At 42.6% G+C, this 23764-nt stretch overlaps 1 protein-coding gene across 3 annotated transcripts in view; it reads right to left on the minus strand.

Moving 5' to 3' along the window:
• Positions 1 to 284: 284 nt before the first annotated feature.
• The window catches only part of atrx (ATRX chromatin remodeler), a 60671-nt gene continuing 37191 nt past the window's right edge, over positions 285 to 23764 (minus strand). For 2 of the 3 annotated variants that reach the window (XM_080416076.1, XM_080416075.1), the window contains exons 26-34: positions 22433 to 22533; positions 20606 to 20714; positions 19832 to 20009; positions 17365 to 17562; positions 7875 to 8024; positions 4732 to 4851; positions 4017 to 4112; positions 3324 to 3452; positions 285 to 2063 (exon numbers count right to left, since the gene is read on the minus strand). In XM_080416076.1, coding sequence (XP_080272202.1) covers positions 1836 to 2063; positions 3324 to 3452; positions 4017 to 4112; positions 4732 to 4851; positions 7875 to 8024; positions 17365 to 17562; positions 19832 to 20009; positions 20606 to 20714; positions 22433 to 22533 — 1309 coding nt within the window. In that variant the 3' untranslated portion in view covers positions 285 to 1835. The remainder of the gene's footprint in view (positions 2064 to 3323; positions 3453 to 4016; positions 4113 to 4731; positions 4852 to 7874; positions 8025 to 17364; positions 17563 to 19831; positions 20010 to 20605; positions 20715 to 22432; positions 22534 to 23764) is intronic. The other variant, XM_080416077.1, reaches the window with a different exon arrangement.

Genomic DNA, 23764 nt, shown 5'->3' on the forward strand with positions numbered 1-23764 from the left:
GTATATATATATATATATATAATAAATATTCAAAGATTTGCACACATTTTCACGATTTTCTTTCAAAAATAGCAGATCTACAAGCTCATAGAGCTTGAATAGCCAGAGAAATCTAAAGTGACACAGATGCGTTCCCGGATTGAATGGGTTAACACAAAGGCCAATCTTCCAAAGTTCTCATCTCCAAGATTCCCATCCAACCCCATATAGAACATGAATTTAAACATTTTACCGTCTGGAAGCAGTGCAGACGAGGGTGAAAAGAAAAGAGTCTGAAAGCATAAGGTGGTCATCCTTTTGGTCACTTTATTAAATGTTAATATTAAATACTTATCAAGATAATAGCAGATCAGATTAATGGCAAATCAAGTTGGTGTATTCGCTAACATAAGAACATTCTGAGTAGGGCAGAAACGTTTCTCTACATTTAATAAGTACACCTTGTGCAAAAACGGAGACGGCGGCCCCCTAACGAGAAATGCGTGGATCTCTCTCATTAACAGCTACACCAGTTGAAAGCATTTAGAAGCAAGGATGTGCCAAAAAGAATGGAAGTAACCTGGGGCGGGGGGGGGGGGGGGGAGGTGGGGTTCTCACAAAGCAGGCTGTGGAAGTTAGCCTGGTAACCAAGGAGACAGTCACCTTCTCCTCCTGGATTAACGCCCACACGGAAAACACGTATTCAAATTTGTGAGTTTTTGAAATAAAATAAACAAAACAAAACAATTAATAATAAAATAAAAACGCGTGGAGTTGCTTGGGGTCTCCTGGCCGCTCACGGCTAACTAGACTTGCGCTTTGTGAGATTCAGTCTTTAGGTGGGGGGTGGTGGGGCGGGGTCAACACAAGTGGGTCAAACGATAAACGGGGACGCACAAGTGCTATGCTAGACAACACCAGACGACATGAATGAGGTTACAAAAAGTTTATAGGAACCCGGCAGGCATTTTGAACGACAACAGCATTCCATTAACATGTGGAGCGACAACTAATGTGTAAATGCCTAAAAGCAGAATAGAAAAACAGGAGTTCAACATATCTCAAATTTCAGAACTTTACAGAATTCTTTTTTTTCTTTCTAGGAAATTTATATAAGGCCTAAACTTTTTTCTCTTTACTTTTTTTTTTTGACATCGTCAATTGTCTCCCAAAAAGAGCAGGACTTCACGGCACCAATAGCTGCCCATGAACAGGTAGATATTGGCGGAGGAATCGATCGGGGATGAAGTCCTCTAGATATTCATATCATAGAGTCCAGTCATCCACAAACACTGGTCCCACTCAGGTTTAGTTAGGCGTTTTCTTTTAAACTGTATAAAAACAACTGAGTTCCACGTAAATAATCAACAAGCCCTCCTTTAAGGGGAAAAACAATGCAATGCTTAAAAGCATTGGGGGTAAAACCTGTTTTTATCATTAAATACATGAAAAATGAAGATATCGAACTTGAATAACATTAAGGCGGTATATACAATAATTTCAGATGAAATTGTTAATAAACCCCCTTCAATACAGTCTCTTTTTACATGACTTTTCTGCGTCCTCCTCTCCTCTCAGTGCCTGAGAGCCACGTGGACTCGGGGTGGACTCCTTCTAAAGGGCTGCAGACACCCGTCCGTCCTACGGGAGGCCACAGTGGACAGCGGCCGAGTCTCAAAGGACGCCCGTCTCGGCTTGAGTGCACCACCCTTCAATAACCTCGCCCTCAGTCTAAATGCCAGAGGCCCCCGTGTGGTGCATTAAGCGGAGAGAAGGGCACCACTTGGACTGGGCCGCTGTGGGAGCCTTAGTTACACAGGGATGTGGGTTGTTCTTTTTTCCCCTCCGAGGGGCCCCTACAGGCCCTTGGAGGGCCCTGGGTTCATGTTCCCGAAGGGGGAAATGCCATGTAGTTGCTGGTACAAATTCAACAGTTGCGTCTGGCTGAGGCCAGAGCCGTCCACTCCTCCCATCATGCCGTTCTGCGCGGCCAGCTGTTGCAGGTAGTTGACCTGGTTGGCCATGAGCTGCTGCTGCTCACGGACCTTCCTGTTGTTGAGGACCTTCTGCACGTAGACCATCAGCTGACGGGAGAGAGGAGGAGGAGGTGAAGAAACGGATGGAGGACACACAACACGACGAGACTGTGGGCTTCGCAGAGTTTTCAAATACTTCCGCCTAACTAAATAAAGCGGATGTCCTGCCAAACTTCCGCTTTGCAGTTGCGTAAATAAGTTCTACTGGAAATCAAATTGGCCGAGGCCTACCTGGCTTGCTGCTTAGCAGAAATGGAAATTCCAATATATATTTTAAAATATATTTTCACGAACAGAAACGACAGCTTCCTGTGCGGGGGCAACTTTTAGTGGGCGTAATTAGACTTTAGCATTCAAAGCTTGTAGAAGAATTGTCTGGCTTGAGACACTAGAATTGAACCGACACACTAACAGTGCATCCAAACTGGGCACTTTAACACTTCCAAACTGTTGTTCCTATTTTGGGCAAGTCATTATAGGTGAACATTAAAAAAAATGTTCAAAAAGATATCAGATCTACAATTGTGAGCTTAAGTATAAAATAGGGCTAAGTGGTTAAGGAAAATTCCACCTTAAGATACACTTACCAACAGGATTAAAATAAACTTCCAATTAAAGATGCTGTACCATTGCTACAAGTAGTCAATCTTTTGATGCTTAATCCACTCTGGCTGTAATGTTCTCATAAGGTGTGTTACACATTGTTTGTGGAGCTTCAACGTCTAAGCTTGCTGACTCACTCAATTTCCCAGAATTATTTGCGACTGATTTTCCAGGCAGTCATTAATACTTGTGGGCAGTTTTTTCAGGGAAATGGGCGGTGTTAAAAAGACATTGTATTACAAACACAAACATGGCCGTCAGTATTGTAATAGTGGTTAAGTTGGAGCCTTAAAAGGCTGGGAGATGATCACGCATTTTACTGCTGGTGCAAATTTGGCTGCTGGCCAACCCTCATAAGGAGGTTCATATTCTATCGTTTCAAAAGTAGGTGGGGGGCCTGGTGGCTCAGACCATATGCTCCTTGTGAGCGTGAAGACCCGAATTCAAATCCGACCCGTCTTTCTGCCCTTGGTTTCCTGTCTCTCTACACTGATCAATATGAAATAAAGATGGAGAAAAAAAAGAATACAAAAAATGTAATTGAATGAATATCATCATCGTTGATCAACCATTTAAACCCTATATACTTCCTCACATGACAAATGGCAAAACCGCACTATGTCTAAGCGCACAACGCTTGTAAATCTTTTCTTTAACCATAAGGACGCCAAGCTGAAACCTTTGGTGGCGTTCTGTGAGACGTACCGTCTGCTGCTTGCTGAGTACGTCCCTGTAGACTGCTTCGCGTCTCTTCTGCTCCAGTTCAACGCTGGCCTGTCGGCCCATTGCCATGGCCTGGACCTGGTTCTCCGTTAGAGACGGGTTCTCCTTCCACTGCGGGAAAAGACATTCACAGGTGGCTAAAAGCGTCTTTACAATATATTAAAACAATGTAAAAACAAATCACCAAATTTTGCGAACAACAAGTGGAACATGCACTGGCAAATTCTTTCATAACATGGACATTGAACTATACCGATTTAAATATATTTATCCATCTATCTATATATATATTTTTTTAATCTTTTACATTTTGTCTAAATTTAGTAAAGCTTATTCCATCATGTTGCTGGGGAGGGTGTAGAGAACCACGAGTTACCAGCTGCTTCTTTTCACCCGACAGTGAGGAGTTTCACCTGAAGGTCATATCGTGTGCAGAAGAACACACTTTCCCTTCCAGTGCCACTCCCTGCTGAGCAGGTGCCCCGACCAACCTGTACCAGCCGGCTTCCCACCCGCGACCACGAACAATGTGTCCGTTTGTAGCAGCTGGGCAAGCCGGCGGCACGGTGGAGGATTCAAACCCAAGTCTCCACGGTGGTGGGCAGGAACTTTACCCCTGCGCCACCTAGACGCCAACCATTTAAATCTATTGAACAGGAACAGAACACCACTCACCACTCTGGCAATGATATCCTCATACGACTCCCGTGGTAAAGCCTTCAACGCGTTACTGGCTTCTAGAACCTTCTGACGACCCTGGTTTATAAGATCCTGCACACACGTAAAAGAAAACAAGAGGAATTCACCAAAATGAGAACGCAAACCTAGGTGCATAAAACACTCAGGACCCATTTCAAACCTAGTGAAAACATCTACAAGCTGCCAACGTGTCGCTTTCTCGACACGTTGTCAGCTTATAGATCGGCTATTTTCGCATTTCTTTGAAAATAAATCAGCATTTGTTAAACATTTATTTTGAAAAAAAATCGTCTAAGACATGCCCAATATAGGGATGCCAGGTTGGAAGTGGTTAAAACACACACACACACACACACACACACACACTAAGTCAACCAACTAAAAAACACACACACACACACACACACACACACGCAACTCAAAACAACAGAGGACTCTTTTTTTGTCACCATCTAAAAACATTCCTTCTTGGATTTCTCCTCCATTCCCCAGCATGTATAAATAGCAGCTGGCACGGCCACAGGACGACCAACTGTTCTGTAAGGGAGCAGGGGCTGGCCTGCGCTGCACCGGGACACAGCTATAGCGGAGGGACCGCTGTCACAATTAGCAGCGGGGTCTGTGGAATGTGGGGCTCCGTGCTGCTGGGACGGGGGGGAGACGGGGGGGTCATGTGGAGCTCATTACTTACCTCCAGCTGCGCGTGGGTCATGTTGGTCAGAGCAGCCACATTGAAGGGGTTCAGGTAGCCGTGGGCACCCATCTCCATCTGGGCTTGCATGGTCGGGAAGTTGGTCCTCATTGTCAGACCCTGAGAGATGGACGACACGCATGCCGCAGTGGGATTAGAGGAGGTCAGTCAGCCTTTACTTTTTTTTTATAGCTATGGTTTAGAAATGCCGTTTTCAGTATCAATCAGAATCAATCTTTATTGTCAGACCACATCATTACAAGTAAGGTGGGGGAAATTCTTAATTGTGCAGTTACAAGACAGATTAAAGAATTAGATCATAAACATAAGGAGGGGAGGAGACACAAATGCAAATGCACAAACAATTAAACACGTGAATTAAGAGTCATTAAGTGTATGTAAAAGAGCACAAATTAGAAACGGTTCACAGTTTATGTCTGGTCTATACTTTGTATATCTGTATACTTTGTATATCTGTACATATTTGTCTTGTTTCTTGTACTTTAATGTGAATCACATTGAGATTCACTGCGTATGAAATGAGCTATAAAAACAAATTTGACTGACCATTATGTAATACAATGTGGTGTAACCGATTCATTACGTTTTTAACCACTTAAACCCTATATACTTAGCTGATCGGGGCCCCCCACGGCTCTGTACTAGTTCGGCTCCTTTTCTCTCTCTACACAAAATTGCAGATCTACAAGCTCACAATGTGTCGATGTCCGTGTGGTTAATAAATAGATTCATGTTGTACCAGGGTTGTCTGTGTGATTATTAAACTGTTTCTGGACATCACACTTAACCTAAACCCTCTATACAATATACAGGTCAAAACGGACCTCGTCGGCTCTATACTTGGTCTGCTCTAGTTTCCTTCTACACCAAATCTTTTCGCCAGAAATAGCCGTCCTACACGTGTTGTGAGTTTGTAGATCGGCTAATTCTGGCGAAATGCCCCACCCCCTCCCCAAAATCAGGGGGTATTACTGTAGGGTTCAAGTGGTTAATGCAGTTTACTCTGACACCTAGTTCAGCTTATTATTATATCCTACAAATTCATGTCCAGACCAAATGGAGATGGCCTGAAAGCCTCCAGTCCACCTCGTCCAGAGGGTTCATGTGGTGTATTTACAGTATGTACCTGAAGTAAACAAGGCTTGTCCCAGTAATGGACAGCAGGATGTCAAGTGTTTTTGTGTAATTAAACCTCTTCTGCAGATGCTCCCGTGTTTTCCCTGTAATCTGGACATCCGGTGTGTGTGTGTGTGTGGTTCCAATTTCTTTGTGTGTGTGTGTAGGGGGGGAGGGGGTCTTTGGACCTGGTCAGAGGCAGGTGTGCAAGCCTAAACAACACAGTACACACATACACACACAGCTGCACACAGTTTGTTTTGGGATTGGGAAATACAAAAAGACTATTAACAGTCAAGTAGCGATTCAACTTCAACCTCAAGACACTGTGTGCGTTTGTGCTGAGGATTTATGACTGAAGGCTGCACATGCGCACGCGCACACACACACACACACACACACTTCCAACACTTGATGTACTGTCTGAAACCACGATTTCCGACAGCACACAAGTAAAATCCTTGTTAATATAAATCTCAAGAGGTAGACAAACCGAGGGCTACTGTTTAATATAATTTCCTAATAACTTCACCAAAAGATAAATGCACATTGTTGCTGCATATTATTGGGAAGAGGTGGACACACAGTAACTTTGTCAGGTGCCACCTGAAAAACTCGGACCCATGAATTGCTAAAACACAATTTATTAGCCATTTATCAGTGTGCGACTCTCTCGTTTGTCTTTGTTTCATATTACAAAATGAAAAGATTTAATTAAAAAAATATTTAATGGAGGCTCCATAGTTAACAGTACTGCAATGGAGGGAGGCTACATGGTTAACAGTACTGCGATGGAGGGAGGCTACATGGTTAACAGTACTGCAATGGAGGGAGGCTACATGGTTAACAGTACTGCAATGGAGGGAGGCTACATGGTTAACAGTACTGCGATGGAGGGAGGCTACATGGTTAACAGTACTGCGATGGAGGGAGGCTCCATGCAATGGAGGGAGGCTCCATAGTTAACAGCAGAGGAGCTGCAGGGGAAAGCTGCTTAAGGCTCAGAGAGGGCAGAGGAGACAGAGTTAGCTGGAAAAAATAATCATTAGTGTGAATTAGACCCTGTCCATAAGCTTCTTCTCTGTCCAAATAAACCCTACTAATTACCCAGCGACTGGGAGGGGGCTGGCTAGGCAGGGAAAAAAGGTCAACAGAGGGAGAGCTGGAGGATGAGAGTCCAACGTGTTTCACTTGTACATGTTAACCCGTTAGTGAGCTGCTGGTATGTACCTGTTAACCTGTTAGTGAGCTGCTGGTATGTACCTGTTAACCTGTTAGTGAGCTGCTGGTATGTACCTGTTAACCTGTTAGTGAGCTGCTGGTATGTACCTGTTAACCTGTTAGTGAGCTGCTGGTATGTACCCGTCCTATCCACCCACAGGTCACAGCACTGGTATGTATTTTTTTTCCATCTACAAAGCTTTACTTGGTAATCTCCCAGCTCATATTTGCACAACATTTGATTTCATTAGAAACTCTTTTAACCTCAAATCCAATGTTTAGTTGCGTTATACAGTACCCGTAATGCGGACTGAGACAGGCAAAGAAGTTTGCGTTATTTTGGACCTCGGTCTTGGAATGATATTCAGACCCGACCTGAACTGGCATCCTTAATTTCGTTAAGGAGTTTTAAAAAGATAATTGCGGAAGCTCTTACAAGTTGCTGTTCCTGCTTTGATGCAAGTAGCCACTCTTGTTATATTGCATTTTATTGTTTTAATCTGTTTAAACCTCATTTTATTTTCTCTTATGCGAGTAATTCCAGTAGTCTGTGTTTTGAATAGACGTATTGTCTTATGTTTGTTCTTTGTGTGCAACTTATTTAGCTCATGGCCAGTTCATTCGTGCAAAACTAAAGAGAGGGTCTCAATGTTTCTACTGGTTAAATAAAGGTTAGATAACCTGTTAGTGACCTGCTGGTACTGTATGTACCTGTTCACTTGTTACTGACCTGCTGATACGTTATACCTGTGTGTGTGTGTGTGTGGGTTGTTTTTTTGCGCTACCTTTTTCTCTGCCTCATACTCGGTCCAGGCTGCCTTGCGATCTTCTTCGCTCAGAGCCTCCTCTCCCTTGTGTTCCAGCAGGGAGTCGTGTTCGTGGTAACACACAATCTGGTCCTTGAAGCTCTGCAGAAGCTCGGCCAGGACTAGATCCTACAAGGGAGAGATGGTTAAAGCAGCTATTAATGATGGGCAGACGGCAGGGAGAGGCTTGGACCTTCTTGCAGTATCTCAGAGCCAGAGTAGTTCAATAGGACTTCAAAGGAATAATGGAATATCCACGGGCCAAACACCAATATTAAATGTCTTCAATTTTCTCTAAACTTCCTTAATAGCGCAATTTAACAATGTACTCCAACGTTGTGCCTCGTCTTCATTTACTGAAATCAGATTTCTGAATAACAGAGTGAAAGGTCATTTATATTGTTGAAAGATACTTAAAATGTGAATATTTATGATAACAGCTGTTTTTATGTTTCTTAAAAGAGACATTTAAATATGTCGTCCATCATGTTGTAGAATTCAATAAACCTGCATACATGCATGTTACATGTGAGAGAACTCACCAATGCTCCAAACATTTAGTGAATAAACAAAAAGGTTTGACTCTGAGAAAGATACAGAGGCACATGAAGAGGGACAAATGAAGATAGAGACAAATGGGTACAGAGAGAGAAGCGAAGATATATATATAAAAAAAACTGTAATCGGATGCTTTCATGCGACTCGGGTTTCCATGACAACAGTGTTATTGAAAACAATACCTGAGTAAGATGTGAGTGGAGGGCCAGGCCTCGGTCACACAAACGTGGTTTAAATTACTCTCTCTACAGCCTGTGTTTGCTTTTCTTTGTCTTGCCTTTGCTTTACATTAAATGGACCTTCGCAAATGTGGAAACGACACCGCGGCGGGGTTGCGTCGTCCCCCTGCCCCGCCCCTCTCTCGCCCTCTGATTGGACAGTGACAAAACAAAATTAATCATAGACGTCGGCGGCGTGAAGAAAAAAGAGGGACCGCCGACCTCTAAGAAATTAAGCAGTGATTGCGAAGCCGCGCTGCATAAACAGAAAATAAACAGCCGACCAGACGGGGGAGAAACTGGATCTCTCATAAAGGAGAGGCCAGAGCCGCCAGTGGGCCAGATGAGAGTCTATTTTTAGGCCCTTCTCCTCCACCCGGAGGAGTGAGATAAGGTGGCTGAGACAGGTAGGAGAGGCAGAAATGGGGGCTGAAGTGAGGAGGTCAGCCCCCATAAAGACCACGGTGCACCGCTTGCCCGCCCGCCCGCACGCACGCACGACACCCTGCAGAGCGCTGGGGCCTGGGGACTGAGCGGGTCTGATGGCTGCTAAAACAGAAACATGTGGCAAGTAACGTGGAGTACAATCAGGATATGGTTGCGGTCAGGCAGAAACCTCATATATCCGTATTTCAACCTTTTATGTTTGTTTTTGCAAATTAATGCCCTACTTTGTCACACTACAGTGTCATACGGTAGCAAAAATATCCCTTCTATGTGAGCTTGTTGATTGTCTATTTTTGCAAAATAAAATAAAACTATATGTAAATTATATTTTGAAAGTTAAAGTGTTAAGTGCGTGTGGAGTTTATAAATATTGACCCTATGAAAGTATTAACAAGAGCTTTTGACTAAATAACTACATTGGATCCATTGGATGTTATGGATTTTTTTTGTCATTTCCTGAAAAGTTACAGTTTTGGACATACAAGGTTTGCAGGCGACAGTGAGGACCAGGCCACCCTGGAACAGCCAGACGTCTTGGAGCAGCAGAGACCCAGCCAGGCGCTCAAACTGCTGCTTCACTTGCTAATTAGGACATAAAAAGGCCCTGAAGAGAAGACATCCAGAGTTCTGTTCCACAAAGGTAGAGGGAAGGTCGTAGTCGGGGCAGTGTTGTGTTGTGTTCCATGCATCCACAGAATAGCGCTGGGTAATTAACCGAAAACTTATAGAAAACGATATTTAGAACCAATATAGATATTTTTTCTTAACTCATTCACTGCCACAATTATTGCTGGCCGCGTTTGCCCACTGCCAGAGATTTTTCATTTAAAAAAAAAAGTACTCAGGAGCCGAGATACAGAATTTTTAAGTTTTAAGTTAACAAGGAAGTGGATGGGAGTGTAGATCTTTAAACAATCATATCTCCTTGGTCTTTGGGTCAAATTTGAAAAAAAAACTAAAAAAACTAAAAAAAAAAAAAAAAAAAAAAACGTCAGTGGCAGTGAATGAGTTAATGCCACGAAAAAAACAAGTTGTCCTATAAGTTTTATAATAGACTAAATAGTTAGTCTGATAAACCACTTGTACAATGGTGGTGTACAAAAATAGTGAAAATAGCCGAGCTACAAGCTCACAAAGTGCCGCGCGACGCATTGTCAGCTTGTAGATCTGCCATTATCACCATTTATTCATATTAAATAATAGTCCATTAATCGTAATCGAGGCAAAAGCATTAAATAATCGTGTTATTGATTTGAAGTCATATTACCCAGCCTTACCACAGAGGCATTACTAGATTTGCAATACAGTCACTGGTCCTGGGGCCCCTTGATGGGGTTTCCAGGGGGTCCCCAGCTAAATGACTGATAATTGGGAGCGAAATGGACACTTATGGGGCTGTGACGAGTGTACACAAATGCAACCAAATGGGGTCGTGGCTTAATGGATAATATCAACCAACATCTTGCTGCTTGTACCTGTATGAGTGAGTGACAAATAAGCCCCTCTTGATTCTTGACTAGACGGCCCAAGTCATTTACTTGGTTGATGACTTGGGCCAGTGGTTCTCAAACATTTTCAAGTCAAGGGCCCCCAAATTGATATGCCTGCGTCATTCAGCGTAAAAAACAGATCTAAACACAAATGTACACAAAGATCAAATGAAAGACTGAGGACCTGGAGAGTGGTAGCAGTCAGTAGAACCACAGGTCACCCCCACCACGGGATCCGGTGCATTCTGGGATGCCTTAATAATCCCCACCAGCAACGGCTCTGGGGTGGTCCAGTCCATCCTGGTGCACTGTGTGTAAGTATGTGCTTATGTGTGTGTGTGTGTGTGTGGGGGGGGTAACTGGACCTGTGCTATTGTCATCCTGAAGGAGGAGGGAAAAGCCTATCACTTTACTGCACGGTTCGAGCAAGAGAACCAGAGAAACCACTGGGTGGGCAGATGCTTAGAGACGTAAATTACTCCACTCAAATGCACTCTGAGAAAGTAAGTATTTCAGAGGACGAAAATCTGGAAATGAATTTTGGCATTGGATCACAATGTGTGTGCGCGGACTCCCTCCATTGTGGACCAAGAAGAACTCCACTTTCTGGGGTCCCTGATAATCTGCCATCTTGATTCTGAACTGCACGTTGGGAGAGGAAAGTGCATTTTACTGGACAAAGGTTCTGCAAATGGCCTATTAATGTAAAGCATGTTTTCTGATGGAAATCTTGGCTTGAGGTGACGGGAGAACGAGGGAGAGCGAGAGACGGGAGGGAGCTCGTAATAAAACTACAAATCACCGAATTACTGCAGTAATTCAACTAGACATCAAACATATATGGAATTCAAACAATTGTATGAACCTCTCTATTCTTTCCATTGAGAGAACAACCTATATGTTCGCCTTCTCTGTGTGTGTACATTATAAAAAATGGCTGACCTGAATCTTTAGGTAGCTCCCACATAACCAAGACGCAAACAGGGTTTTCAGCCTATGAACAGGCCCCATGTAAGGATATTTTACAACTTGGCAACCGCCGTCCGCATGTACTTCACTATTAAGACTTTAGATGGTGCTTAACTGGAAAGGCTGCGATGCATTTAAACACCCTCCCTCCCATGCATTAATAGCTGCGGTTGCTACCCGGGCAGCAGGCTTTTTGGCCGTGTTATCAGATATTTTGGGTGAGCTGAGAACACCCTCGATCATGTTAGCCCAATTTCCTGCTTCTAAACTGCAGCCTTTTGTGTTGAGCTTTTGAATGCGGCAACCGTATTCACCGCTTTTATTTTATTCCCCTCATTACCGCTGTAATAAACCTCTATTTAACAGAGAAACACTTCACGAGGGGGCCATTGGGAGGGGGGGGGGGCATTCTGCCCAGTGATGAAGATTGGGGGTAAGAGATGAAGGTCTGGAGGAAGGAGGGAGATGGAGAGGAGAAAAAAAAGATGTGAATGGAAAAAAACAATCTTCTGGATGGAACATATGCAGGTGTGAAAGAGAGTGGGTGGGCAGGTGAGTGGGTGGGAGGGAGAATCCCCAAACGTGAGGAGTGCTTGCGGAACATGGAGAAAACGGAATACACAAGGAAAATACACTGTACATGTACGTTATTACTGAATGATCATTGCTAACAATATTACATTCTGAGTGGGATATAAACAACGGTTCTGTTCACTAGGAAGAATAACCTAACAGTAACGTCACAGTAACGTCACCAGAAAAGCAAGTTTTCATAAAAAACTAAAAAGATTCACGGCCATATTGCCGCATAAGTACACTCTCTGAGTTACAGACCCTTAAAGGGTCAAAAAATTACTTATTTTCTATCAATTACACATCCCATGAAGCATTGAATTCATGGAGATTTTTTGTTTTTGTCGCATTTCTAAGCCAATAATTTGATTACAGGCAGAAAGATGCTAATGTATCCGGTATAGAAAATAAGTAATTTTTTGGGTAAACTACTCCTTTAAAGCAGAATTGATACACAATTGGCATATTTTTAGGTCAAACCGGAGATGTCACAGGTGGGGCTTTTCAGTGAATGCTTCTGGTGTGTCTGCTGCAGTAGCGCGCACCAGAAGGGCATGAACACACACACACGGTACTTCACACTCCACATCCAGTGTGTGTTTCAGGTACCAGAGGGATCCTGAGTCATCTGCCTGCCACAAGTGATCCATCTGTACTCCACTGTCCCAGGGAGCCAAGCTGATCACAGACTTCGATGGACGTGGCATGGGCTGACCAGGAACTTACAGGGCTGAGATAGTGACACCCCCCCCCACACCACTGTAAGGATAGGATACACATAAGCCCACTGGCCTGCACTGAACGGCTCCTCTGTGGCGAGGTATTGTGCACGACACCCCTGCCCTGACGACAGTGGGGTCTTTACAGCCTCCAGGGCCTGAAGACAAGTGCCAGGGTTTATCTGGCTGTCAATCAATTAAAGAAAAAGAAACAAAATCACGTGTGTCACAAAAGGCTGAACAAAGACAAACACTGCACACGTTCCCATTAAAACAAGCCTCAGCTAGTAGGGGCATGGAGTCTATTCCTAGAGACTTCAGAATGAGAGACAGTCAGTCTGACGTGTGGGGTGAGAATAAGATACCATGCAACTGTACTAGAATAAGATACTGTACCATTACTGTACTAGGATATGATACTGTGCCATACCATGCTAGGATAAGATACCATGTAGGCTGCTTCCTACTTGTATTATTGCTCTACAGCAATGTAAAGTAACCAGCGGTCAACGGTCTAGTGAGCAAACTGCTGAGCGTACAAACCAAAACCATAGATATTAAAGGATAGATAGGTCATAGGCGTCCTACTTCTGTCTTCATAGCCACCTACTTCGCTGCATGACCCTGAGGGACCCTTACTGCTGTAATCCATTAAGACCGGGAACGCGTCATATTAACACATTGACCGCCAGAGGTTAATCTCATAATGTACTCACCAGTGCCAACGTTTTATTGTTTTTTGTTTTTTTCACGTCGCCATAGACGTCGTTAAAATCCTTAAGATCGAGCTGTGCACTGTTTGTAAACATCGCGGACATCTCCCTGTGTCTACCAGTCCAAACCACGTGTCAAACGGGGCATCCATTGTTGAGTTAGAACGGTTTATGTTAAACAGTGATCAGCGAGGAGAAAAACTACAATCGAAGAAAATGGCGTTTCAGTGTGCGCTTTAGAATGGGAGCCGGCGTGATCGTCAAAACCGGATCCCAAATAATTCTGTTTCCGGTGGTGTTACAATGAAATGTGCCGTACCGGAAAATTGAAAAAAAAAAAAAAATTCGAAAAAAAAGGAAAAAACACCACAGCCCGTAGGCTACGGGATCGGCGCTTAAGCGTTGGATTTAACAGCCCGTAGAACTACGGGCCCGGCGGTCAATGTGTTAATTAAATGTAATTTTAAGATTTCTTTGGCTATTTAAAAAAAAATCTTGGACAATTTGTGCAAATCTTTGAATATATATGTTTTAAAGCAAACATTTTTAACTCCGATCTGTGCTTCTTGGGGTCCCTGGAACAACATATTTTGAGATGGGGGTCCGCAGCCAAATACATATCATTTTGGGGGTCCTTGACATGGAAAGGTTGGAGCACCACTGATATAGCAACATACTGTTAGGATTTAGAAAACATTTTCAGATATTTATTTGGCCGTGGACCCCCATCTCAATATTTTGTTCCAGGGACCCCCCAGAAGCAAAAACTTTAGTTACACATGTTCGCTTTAAAAAAATATATATATTGAAAGATTTGCACACATTTTCAAGATTTTTCAAAAATAGCAGATCTACAAGCTCATAGGGCTTGTAGAACTGCTATTTTTGAATAGCCAAAAGTATAAAATAATGGTTAAATCGCTAATCTAAAATGACAGCATGCGTTCCCGGATACAATGGGTTAACCCGATGAGCAACTTGTTGGTGCCTTGCATGATTTACTCCGCCATCGGTGTGTGGAACGGGTGAATGTGAAGTACGGAGAAAAGTGCTGTATAAATGGCGGCACCCGGTGCTATGAGTATGTATATCTGCTATTTTTCAATAGCCAAAGAAATCGACACAGATGCTTTCCCGGATTGAATGGGTGTGTGTGTGTGTGTGTGTGTGTGTGTGTGTGTGTGTGTGTGTGTGTGTGTGTGTGTGTGTATATATATATATATATATATATATATATATATATATATATATATATATATATATATATATATATATATATATATATATATATATATATATATATATATATATATATATATATATATACACATACATACATACATATATATATACATACACACACATGTACAGTACGTCCATTTATTTCTATGCCATGTGCAGTTCTACAGCAGAGATAAAAATTGTATCAAATAGGGGTGTGTGGTCCTAATGCATGTCAAACTGCGAGTGTCCTTGAAATTAAAAAAGGTTGGGAAGCACTGGCCTAGACAACACAAGAGATAAATCAATGCGACCACATAGGCATGCCTTGCGCTCAAGCACACACACACTAACACAGGCTGGAGGGTGTGTTGAGGCCATTGGGGCAGAAGGTAGGATCTCATGTCTGGGGTTGTGCAGTCCTCCTTTATCATTAGGGGGAAATGCGCCTGCTTCCTTTGTCTCCAATTAGTTTCTCTGAAGAGCAGGGGGGGATGTCTTTAAGAGAGGGCTTTAAATAATGACCCTCCATCAGGCAGGGGAAAAAGAAAAACAACTTTAACTGAGGTCTCTTTGAACATTCAGAGGCAGAGTGGTGAGTCAGGCCAACAGATGGTCTCGGGGATGGGGGGATGGGGTGGGGGGTATGAGCGGACGACAGGGAACGGAGGGACGGGACGGGAAGGACTGGGCGGGGGGGCACAAGGTGAGGGGACGGAAGGAAGGGGTGAGAAAGACGAGAGGGAGGTGTAGAAAGATGCCGGCTGCAGGCCATGGGGATACACAGGACTTCCAGGCAGTGGGGGGGTGGTTAGTTGATTTTCTTTTTTTTACTAGTCTGTACACAGGGCTGATTAAAGAGATTGGGGGAAAGGCCGTAAAATAGCATTTTACAAAGATACATTGACTCAGCTTGCTCAATACGACACAAGTGCTTGAAAGCAACAGCTATAGCCTCCCCGTCTCAGAGAGGACTGCAATGCACAGGGTGACAGGGGGAGCCCAGTAAGCTGTCTGCCATGGATAAAACTCCTTCTCTCCTCCTCGTGTGCCGAGGATATTTGGCTCAAGGTAATGGAGGGGTGTCTGACTCATCTTCTCATTATTCCAGACGGCGAAAAATTCCTTCCGTAGTACAGCGCTGCCACATCACAGCTGAACGGGTCAGCTCCTCAAAAGCTCCTCTCCATCTTTTAATACCATGTCACATAAATGTCACCGGGCTCGTTAAAGATCATGCACATCTGAATGGGCGGTGGCTCATCCCGGCACATCTTTCCTCTCTCAAATCTCGGGCTGAGCTGCGCTGAAAAAGTCGGATTTCACTGATGGTGGGGTTATGCTGCGAGGCTCGGGAGGACCGCGGCCCCCGAAGTTAGCTGCTTAGATACAGCGTTCCTTCCCCATTAATGCGCATGAGGGGAGCAGAGATAAAGATCTTTTGGACGGAAAAAAGATTTTCCTCCAAGGTGCTTCGAAAGGCTTCTCGCCTGTCCGGTTTTGAGAGAAAAAAAAAGAAAAACAGCGTGGAAGCCGAACTTACAGTGTTGCTTTTATCCCATTCTGTTTACAGACCTCAGCGGAGAAACCCAAGTCAAACCAAAACAAAGAGGGAAAAACCACTTAAGATTACCAGGATGAACTCTGGGACTGCAGAGTAGGAGGGAGTGGGAAGGACTCTTGAGAGAGGAAGGAAAAGAGGAAAGGACGGCAAGGACACAGTGAAGGACACAGGAAAGTAAAAGAGAGTGCAGGTTGTGTTCTAATGTGAGCACTATTTAGTAAATAGCTGTAAACAGAGGAATCCGTGCAGCTGTGTGCGGTTGGACAGGCCCTCAAAGGGCCGTGTGTTCCCATTAAACCACAGGGGGCCTTGAGAGGGCCCCCAACTAGTGACACAGCACCTGCACCCAGGAGAGAAGAGAAGATTGGAAGGACAAGCGAGGGAACACGAGGAGCGATAGAAGCCAGAAGAGGCTGTGAGATGGAGACATGCTGCTTTAAAACAACAATGTTTATCACTGGAAGTTCAAAGGCACAGAGCACGCTCCGCAAAGCAGGTTCAGGCAAAAAGGAGATTGGCATTTAAAGTGGAATTTGGTGCCGTTTCTGGTGAAGGAAATTGAAACGGCAATTTTACAGCAGCGATCGTTAAACGGTATTAAGCTGCCTCTGGTATGGGTTCATTGCGGAACTGTCCAGATCTCAATGATGGGTTGATCAATTAGTAATGATAATGTAATAATAGTTCTCATTGATGAAAAGTGCATTTTGCTCTCATACAGATGTCAAATGTGCCCACAGATACACACAATACATACAGTATACAAACACATAATGTATATCGTCACTGACAGGTGTAAACCTTGTATGTCCAAACAGATATGTCTGAACAACAGATCAGCTATTTTTGCTTCTTTTGTGTGACTTCTTTTGTGTAAACTGCTGTTTAAGCTACATTTGCGGGACCATCTTGTACAACCAAGCAAAGCATATTTTTTTTAGAAACAAAGAGTTTTCTGCCCGACAGCAGCAATACACATGCATGCGTACACACTGACCTTGGGCAGCACGGGTGTGACACTGGCCTTCTTGCTCTTCGTCCCGTTGGGGTCGTCCAGCATGTCTGGCGTAAAGTTGTAGAGCTCAGCCAGCTCGTTCATGGTGAAGTGTCTCTCGATCTGCTGCTGGTCCACCACACGGAACGACAACGACTGCTTGGTCACCTGCCGATCGTAGATCTTCTCCTCCATGGTTCCCTGTAGAAGAGACGGTCCCGTTAGACCGGCGGTTCTCAAACTTTTAACATCTCAAGGACGCCACTTAACTCTGACTGTATACAAATGGAACCAAATGGGCCCGTTAAGGGCCCATTTGGTTCCATATGTATACCGTCAGAGTTACAGACTTGTAAGGGTCAATTTAGAACCTCCTCAGACTTTTTAATGTATTGTAAAATGTAATGTAAAATGTATTTGTCTGCAGACCCCACATCTGAACATATCGTATGTGCCAGAGACACCCATGCAAGATTTATGTTGTTAAACATGTTTTAAAAATATTCCTACTTACTACACATTTTAAGATTTGTTTTGACAAGCTCACGACACTTGGCGATGTGACAAGTTGTGGGCGTTTAGATCGGCTATTTTCAAATAGCCAATGTATATACCGTAATTTTCGCACTATAAGCCGCACCTGACTATAAGCCGCAGCAGCTAAATTGAATGTTTGGAACATATATAAGCCGCGGGTGTAAAATCCATAGATTTAGGAGGTCCCCTAGTGGCCGTTAGCTGTAAAAATCCATAGATAAGCCGCACCGTTATATAAGCCGCAGGGTCGAAAAATGGGAAAAAAGTCGCGGCTTATAATCCGAAATTTATGGTACGTTTCAAATGGTTAATCTCATTTTAATGCTATATTAACCAATTTAGCTGGAACCCCCTCAAGGGGTAACACTGAGTTAAAGGGTCTATACACACACACGTTCATATTCAGTGTTGCAAAGTAACTTAAGTAAAGTAACAAAAAAAGTTATATTATTATTTGTTTCCAGTAACGACTATTACAACTAATTACTTTCACGTATTGAGTAATAAATATTAGATACTATTTTCCAAAAGTAACTCGTTACTATTTTCACGAGCCTTGGTGGTACTGTGGGCTTGACTTTGTTTATTTTCATTCCGTGATCGTGTGTTGTTTTTGGTCCGTTGATATAATGGTCAGAATGGATATAAATGTCAAATACAGTTGGCCTATACTATTTTGAACAATATTAATAGGCTATTTGAAATGTCATTTTGTTATAGCCTACATTTTTCTGTTCCCACATTCTGTCAGAAACCATGTGTTGCTGAGGGAGCCTTTTTTCCAGAATTATTGTAGTTGAACTGAAGCACTGTATAAAAACTACACATCTTTTAGGCTTGTTATGTGTAATGCTCAGTGGATTATTTACATGTGTCAAACCTGACCCAGGTTTTGTTTGGCAGGTTATAGGACACCAGATTTATGATGCACTAAATATCCAGCCATACAGAATGTTTTGTCCCTCTGATCTCTGAATGATGCATTATAGCATGCATGATAATAATATATATAAGTTAACACATTCTTTTTGTTAAACTTATTACTGTCACTCAGGTCAATATTGTAGGGCTATTTGTGAAATTGTGACTGACTGTGACAAACTTGTTATGCTATGTGAATATTTTTGGATTGCATTGAAACACACTGGCACATGTTGGCCTCATATGGCCTAGCACTTTGTTTGGAGCTTAACTGCTTTAATAAACAACATAAGTTGTTCAAAGATTGTGCCTCATTATGAGTTTGAGCCCAGGTGTGGTGTATATTTAGTCTGTAAGTTATGAATTCATACACAGTAAAAGTATGAGTGTTAATTTAATTCAAATGAGTGTACAAATGGAACCAAATGGACCCATGTCATGTGTACAGTACACTTTTCGGAGTTAAATCAACAATGAGGATTTTACAATATAGGCTGCAGAAAAGGGGAAAAAACAACTGCTAATGTTGAAAATGCAAAGTAAGACTTTTGGGTAGATAGGATGCAATTACTTGGGGTAATATTTAAAGTGATAATATTACTTTTTAAACAAGTAACGAGTAATAAGTAATATATTACTGCTTGAGTAACTTGCCCAACACTGTTCACATTATAGTAGGATGTCTTGCGGCCCTGTCTCAGTATATGCTCTGCTGCGTTAAAAACTCCTATCATCTCACAACATTATTACTCTATCCTAGAGCTTAGTCCAAAAAAGGGGTAATTAGCACAATATATCAAGATCCTGAACAAAACTAAGAATAAAAATGCATTCCTAACAAGTATTGCGTTGCTATCTCATTGCTTACTTACAGCTGGACAGAAAAACATTCGCAACCAAATTACAAATAACAGTCAGATTAGTAGCAGGTTAAAACAGTTAAGTGTTATGAAGCGGCCCGGTGTAGGGCTGCTGCCCCCCCCCCCCCACCTGATCAGCTGGGAAAGCTCACCTGAGCCAGGAACCTGTAGACAAAAACGGTCTTGACTTGGCCGAAGCGGTAAACCCTGAAGATACTCTGGATGTCGTAGGACGGGTTCCAGGAAGCATCAAAGATAATGACCCTGTTAGCAGCCACCAGGTTGATACCCAGAGACCCGGCTCTGGTGGAGATGAGGAACAGACGACCCCTGAGGGAGATGGGAGGGAGAGAGAGGAGGGCCGTAAACTATAAAATATGCAAATCTCTGGGTTCGTGTGAGCCGCCCGACCGATTGACTTCACAAACACACGAGCGAGCGAGCACCCCCCAAAATGATATGCATTTGGCCACGGACCCTTATCTCAAAATATGTTGTTCCAGGGACCCCCCCAGAAGCACAGATTGGAGTTAAAAATGTTCGCTTTAAAAACATACATACACACACACACACACACACACACACACACACACACACACACATATATTCAAAGATTTGCACAAATGTTCCATGATTTTTCAGAAAAAGCTCATAGCGCAGCACTATTTTTTTAATAGCCAAAGAAATCTTAAAATGACACAGATGCGGGCGTCTGTATCTTTCCCGGGACTTGTCAGAATCTAGTTTTATTAAAAATATAACTATTTTTTATACAACTGGATTCTGACAAGTCCCGGAAAAGACACGCTGTGATTGGCCAGTAGTCACTTTGAGTGGCAGCGTGCCTCCCCGCGGATACAGGTCGCTTCAATGAACTGCAGCGGCCAATGAGGTATCTAGGTTTCCATATCTAGGGTGCACGGTACCTGGTGTTGGTCTGGTCGTTGAAATCCTCCGCCCATTTCTTCCTGGTGGGGGCGGCGGTGGATCCGTCCAGGCGATAGTAGTCAATGTTCCTGAACCACTTGCCATCACCTTTTTCCACAAGAAAAACATACGGTTGTTCACCATAACACCATCATCAAATCACAACAAAAATAGGGCTGTCACGATTAGGAAATTTTACCTGACGATTAATTGTCGCTCAAATAACTGCGATTAACGATTTAATTGCATTTCCGTCGTTGAACCGTTATGAATGAAAATTACGTTTCTTGTTTTGGCTTCGTAAAAACAAAAAAAAAAGGTGTACAGGGCATACTATTATATGACAAATAACTTGCATAATTGAACAACTTTATAATTTATATGAATAGTGGAAATAGCCGTTCTACAAGCTTAAAACGCGTCACAGCGTGACACGTTTTAAGCTTGTAGATCTGCTATTTCCTCAATGTTTGTAAATGTTTTAAAATATATAATAATTTTCAACACGGAAACGATCATGACGATTATGCAAAAAATTATTGCGATCGTCTCAAATAATTGCGATTAGGCGATTATGTAATAATTGTGACAGGCATAAACTAAAATGCTTTACAGCACTCTTCCAAAATTCTTGTCTGTCTTTTTTTTTGGTGGCTAGTTTCTGTGCTGTGGTTGAAAACCAGTACCCCCTCCCCCGCCCCCCCCCCCCCCCCAACCTGCCAGCCATCATAACTAACATTTCAGTATGTTTCCAATTACAGCACTGTGATCTTTTCATTACAAATTGCAAACCCTTAAGCAAACATTTTTTTGCAGAATAAAAAAAAAAAGTCATGGTCTAATCATTTTCAAAATGAAAGCAAAAGCAGCTGGTGAATTTTAATTAGGAACATGACCTTACGCCAGAGGCTGTGTGTGTGTGTGTAGCAGGGGTACCGAGTGTGCCAGTGTGTACTAGTATACATGTTGCATGTGGGCCTGTCTTATGAGTGTGACACCTACGTCTACATATGAAAGTACTTGAGCGCTCTCTCTTTATACCTCACACATGGTTTAGTAAGTTCAAAGACTACGGTGTAAAACCGCAAGAATGAGCCTTAAGACACACAACTGTAAGTTCAACATCAGCTACAAGGCTCCATCCACTCAGCGCTGGGATTATAATATTTAACACTGATTTGGTGATTTTAGCAGCTTTTCACATCATAAGATGTGGTGGGGAGGCTTAAATGTAGGGCCCCATACTCCAGTGGTGGTAAGCAACTAAGTACATTTACTCAATTACTGTGCTTGTGTACCATACGTTTTTGAGTATTACCATTTTACATATTACCACTACAGTACTGTGCTTGTGTACCATAAATATTTGAGTATTACCATTTTACATATTACCACTACAGCTTATTATATTAACCAACTACAGTTACTTTGCAGAATGACATTATTAATACAAAACATACATTAACCAGATTATTTACTTTGGCTGTTCAAACATTGCTTATAATCTACAAGCTCATAAATTCTAGCCTGTAGATCAGCTATTTTTTGTAAAAGTTAGACAATTTGACAGATTTGAGTACTTTAAGTATGTACTTCTACTCAAGTCAAATGTTTAATACAGGCCTTTTACTTGCAACAGTTGTTATATTGTGGTATTGCTACTTTGACTGAAGTTAAAAGTAAAAGTGAAAAGAATCCTAGTATTTCTTCCACCACTGCAGGCCCCATAAGGAACCCTACAATCTTCTTATGGTTGGCAGTTTGCAGTTTGGGAGTCACTGGGAACCTTCCTGGGTAATGAAGGCCATATTCCATCATCAGCCTACCTTTGTATATCGAGTCTTTGCCCTCCTCTTTAGCCCTTCCAGCCAGCTCCAGGAAGTCTTCAATCAGGTCCAGAGAGATCAGAGACTGGCTGAACACCAGCCTGAGGGTGGGGGGTGGGAAGGGGGAGAGGGGGGGGGCAAGGAAAATAAGATAAGAAAATACGACAGGGTCACTTAGTTATAGGGCTGCCAACTATTGATTCTTTTCTTCACGATTATTCCGTAGAGTACTGTAAGATTAATTGAATAATCTTGAAGCGTGTTTTTTTTATTTTGATATACCGGTAGATTACTTTAACTCCTTCACTGCCAGAGTATATTCGTTAATAAACGAGCGATTTTCGTCTTTTATAACCTTTTCAACAGATCACAGAAAATGTATATCCATTATAACCCATCGTCTGATCATGTGTGTAGACACACAGGATCCATGTCCCGACCCCCAGAGGAAAAAAATAATCACCCGCGAGGTAACTTTCACGGGCGCAGCCACGCTGAAGGCACCACATACTGGTAAAAACGCATGTCTTTCCCACCTCCCCAGCTGGCCACAGAACATTTATATATATTATGATCGCGTGTCAAACTGAAAAAAGGGGATAACTGTTCGTCTTCCAGAGAAAATAAAATATAACCGGAGCTTTCCCTTCGTTTGTGAGAGCACGTTAAAACTACGGTGTCTAGCCGAAACCAGGGCAAAACCAGTTAACTCGAAGATAGAGCCGTTTGCAGGAAACAAATAAACAGTCGGTGGACGGAAGCGGAATGACGTTATTTCCTGATCCAAAATGTCTTCAATAATATTGAAGACATTTTTTTATTGACTAAATCGATTAGTCTGATTAGCCACCTATTTGTACTTGTACAAAACAGTGACACAAGCTCTACAAATTCACATTATTTAGCAAACTTCTGAAGAAAGGAAAAAAAAACAATTTCAAAATGTTCCCCCAAAATAGATTCCATTCAAATCTATTCTTTTACATTTATTTGACCGCTTAACTTTTACACCGATCGACAGTCAGTCCAAATGCATAATCCAACAGCGTCATGTTGGACATGACGCTACCCTACCATGTATTGAGTTGATTGCGTGTTTATTTGTGTAATGTTCTTCTCCTTCTCATGTGTTTAAAGGTTATAAACTGGTGAACACAAGAGCTTCAGTACAGATGTTAAGGGGCCCATAAAGGGCATACTAAGGGAGAATGATGCCAGTCTTTATTTTTATTTGTTCTTCAGTTATAAATTCCTCTTATTTTCCTTTATGTTTTTAATTATTGTCTTGATAGCACATGAGCAGGGATTTCAAGCCGAGTCGGAACTTGTCAC

This window comes from Gymnoscopelus braueri, assembly GCF_963280865.1.
Source record: "Gymnoscopelus braueri genome assembly, chromosome: 20".
Taxonomy (NCBI): domain Eukaryota; kingdom Metazoa; phylum Chordata; class Actinopteri; order Myctophiformes; family Myctophidae; genus Gymnoscopelus; species Gymnoscopelus braueri.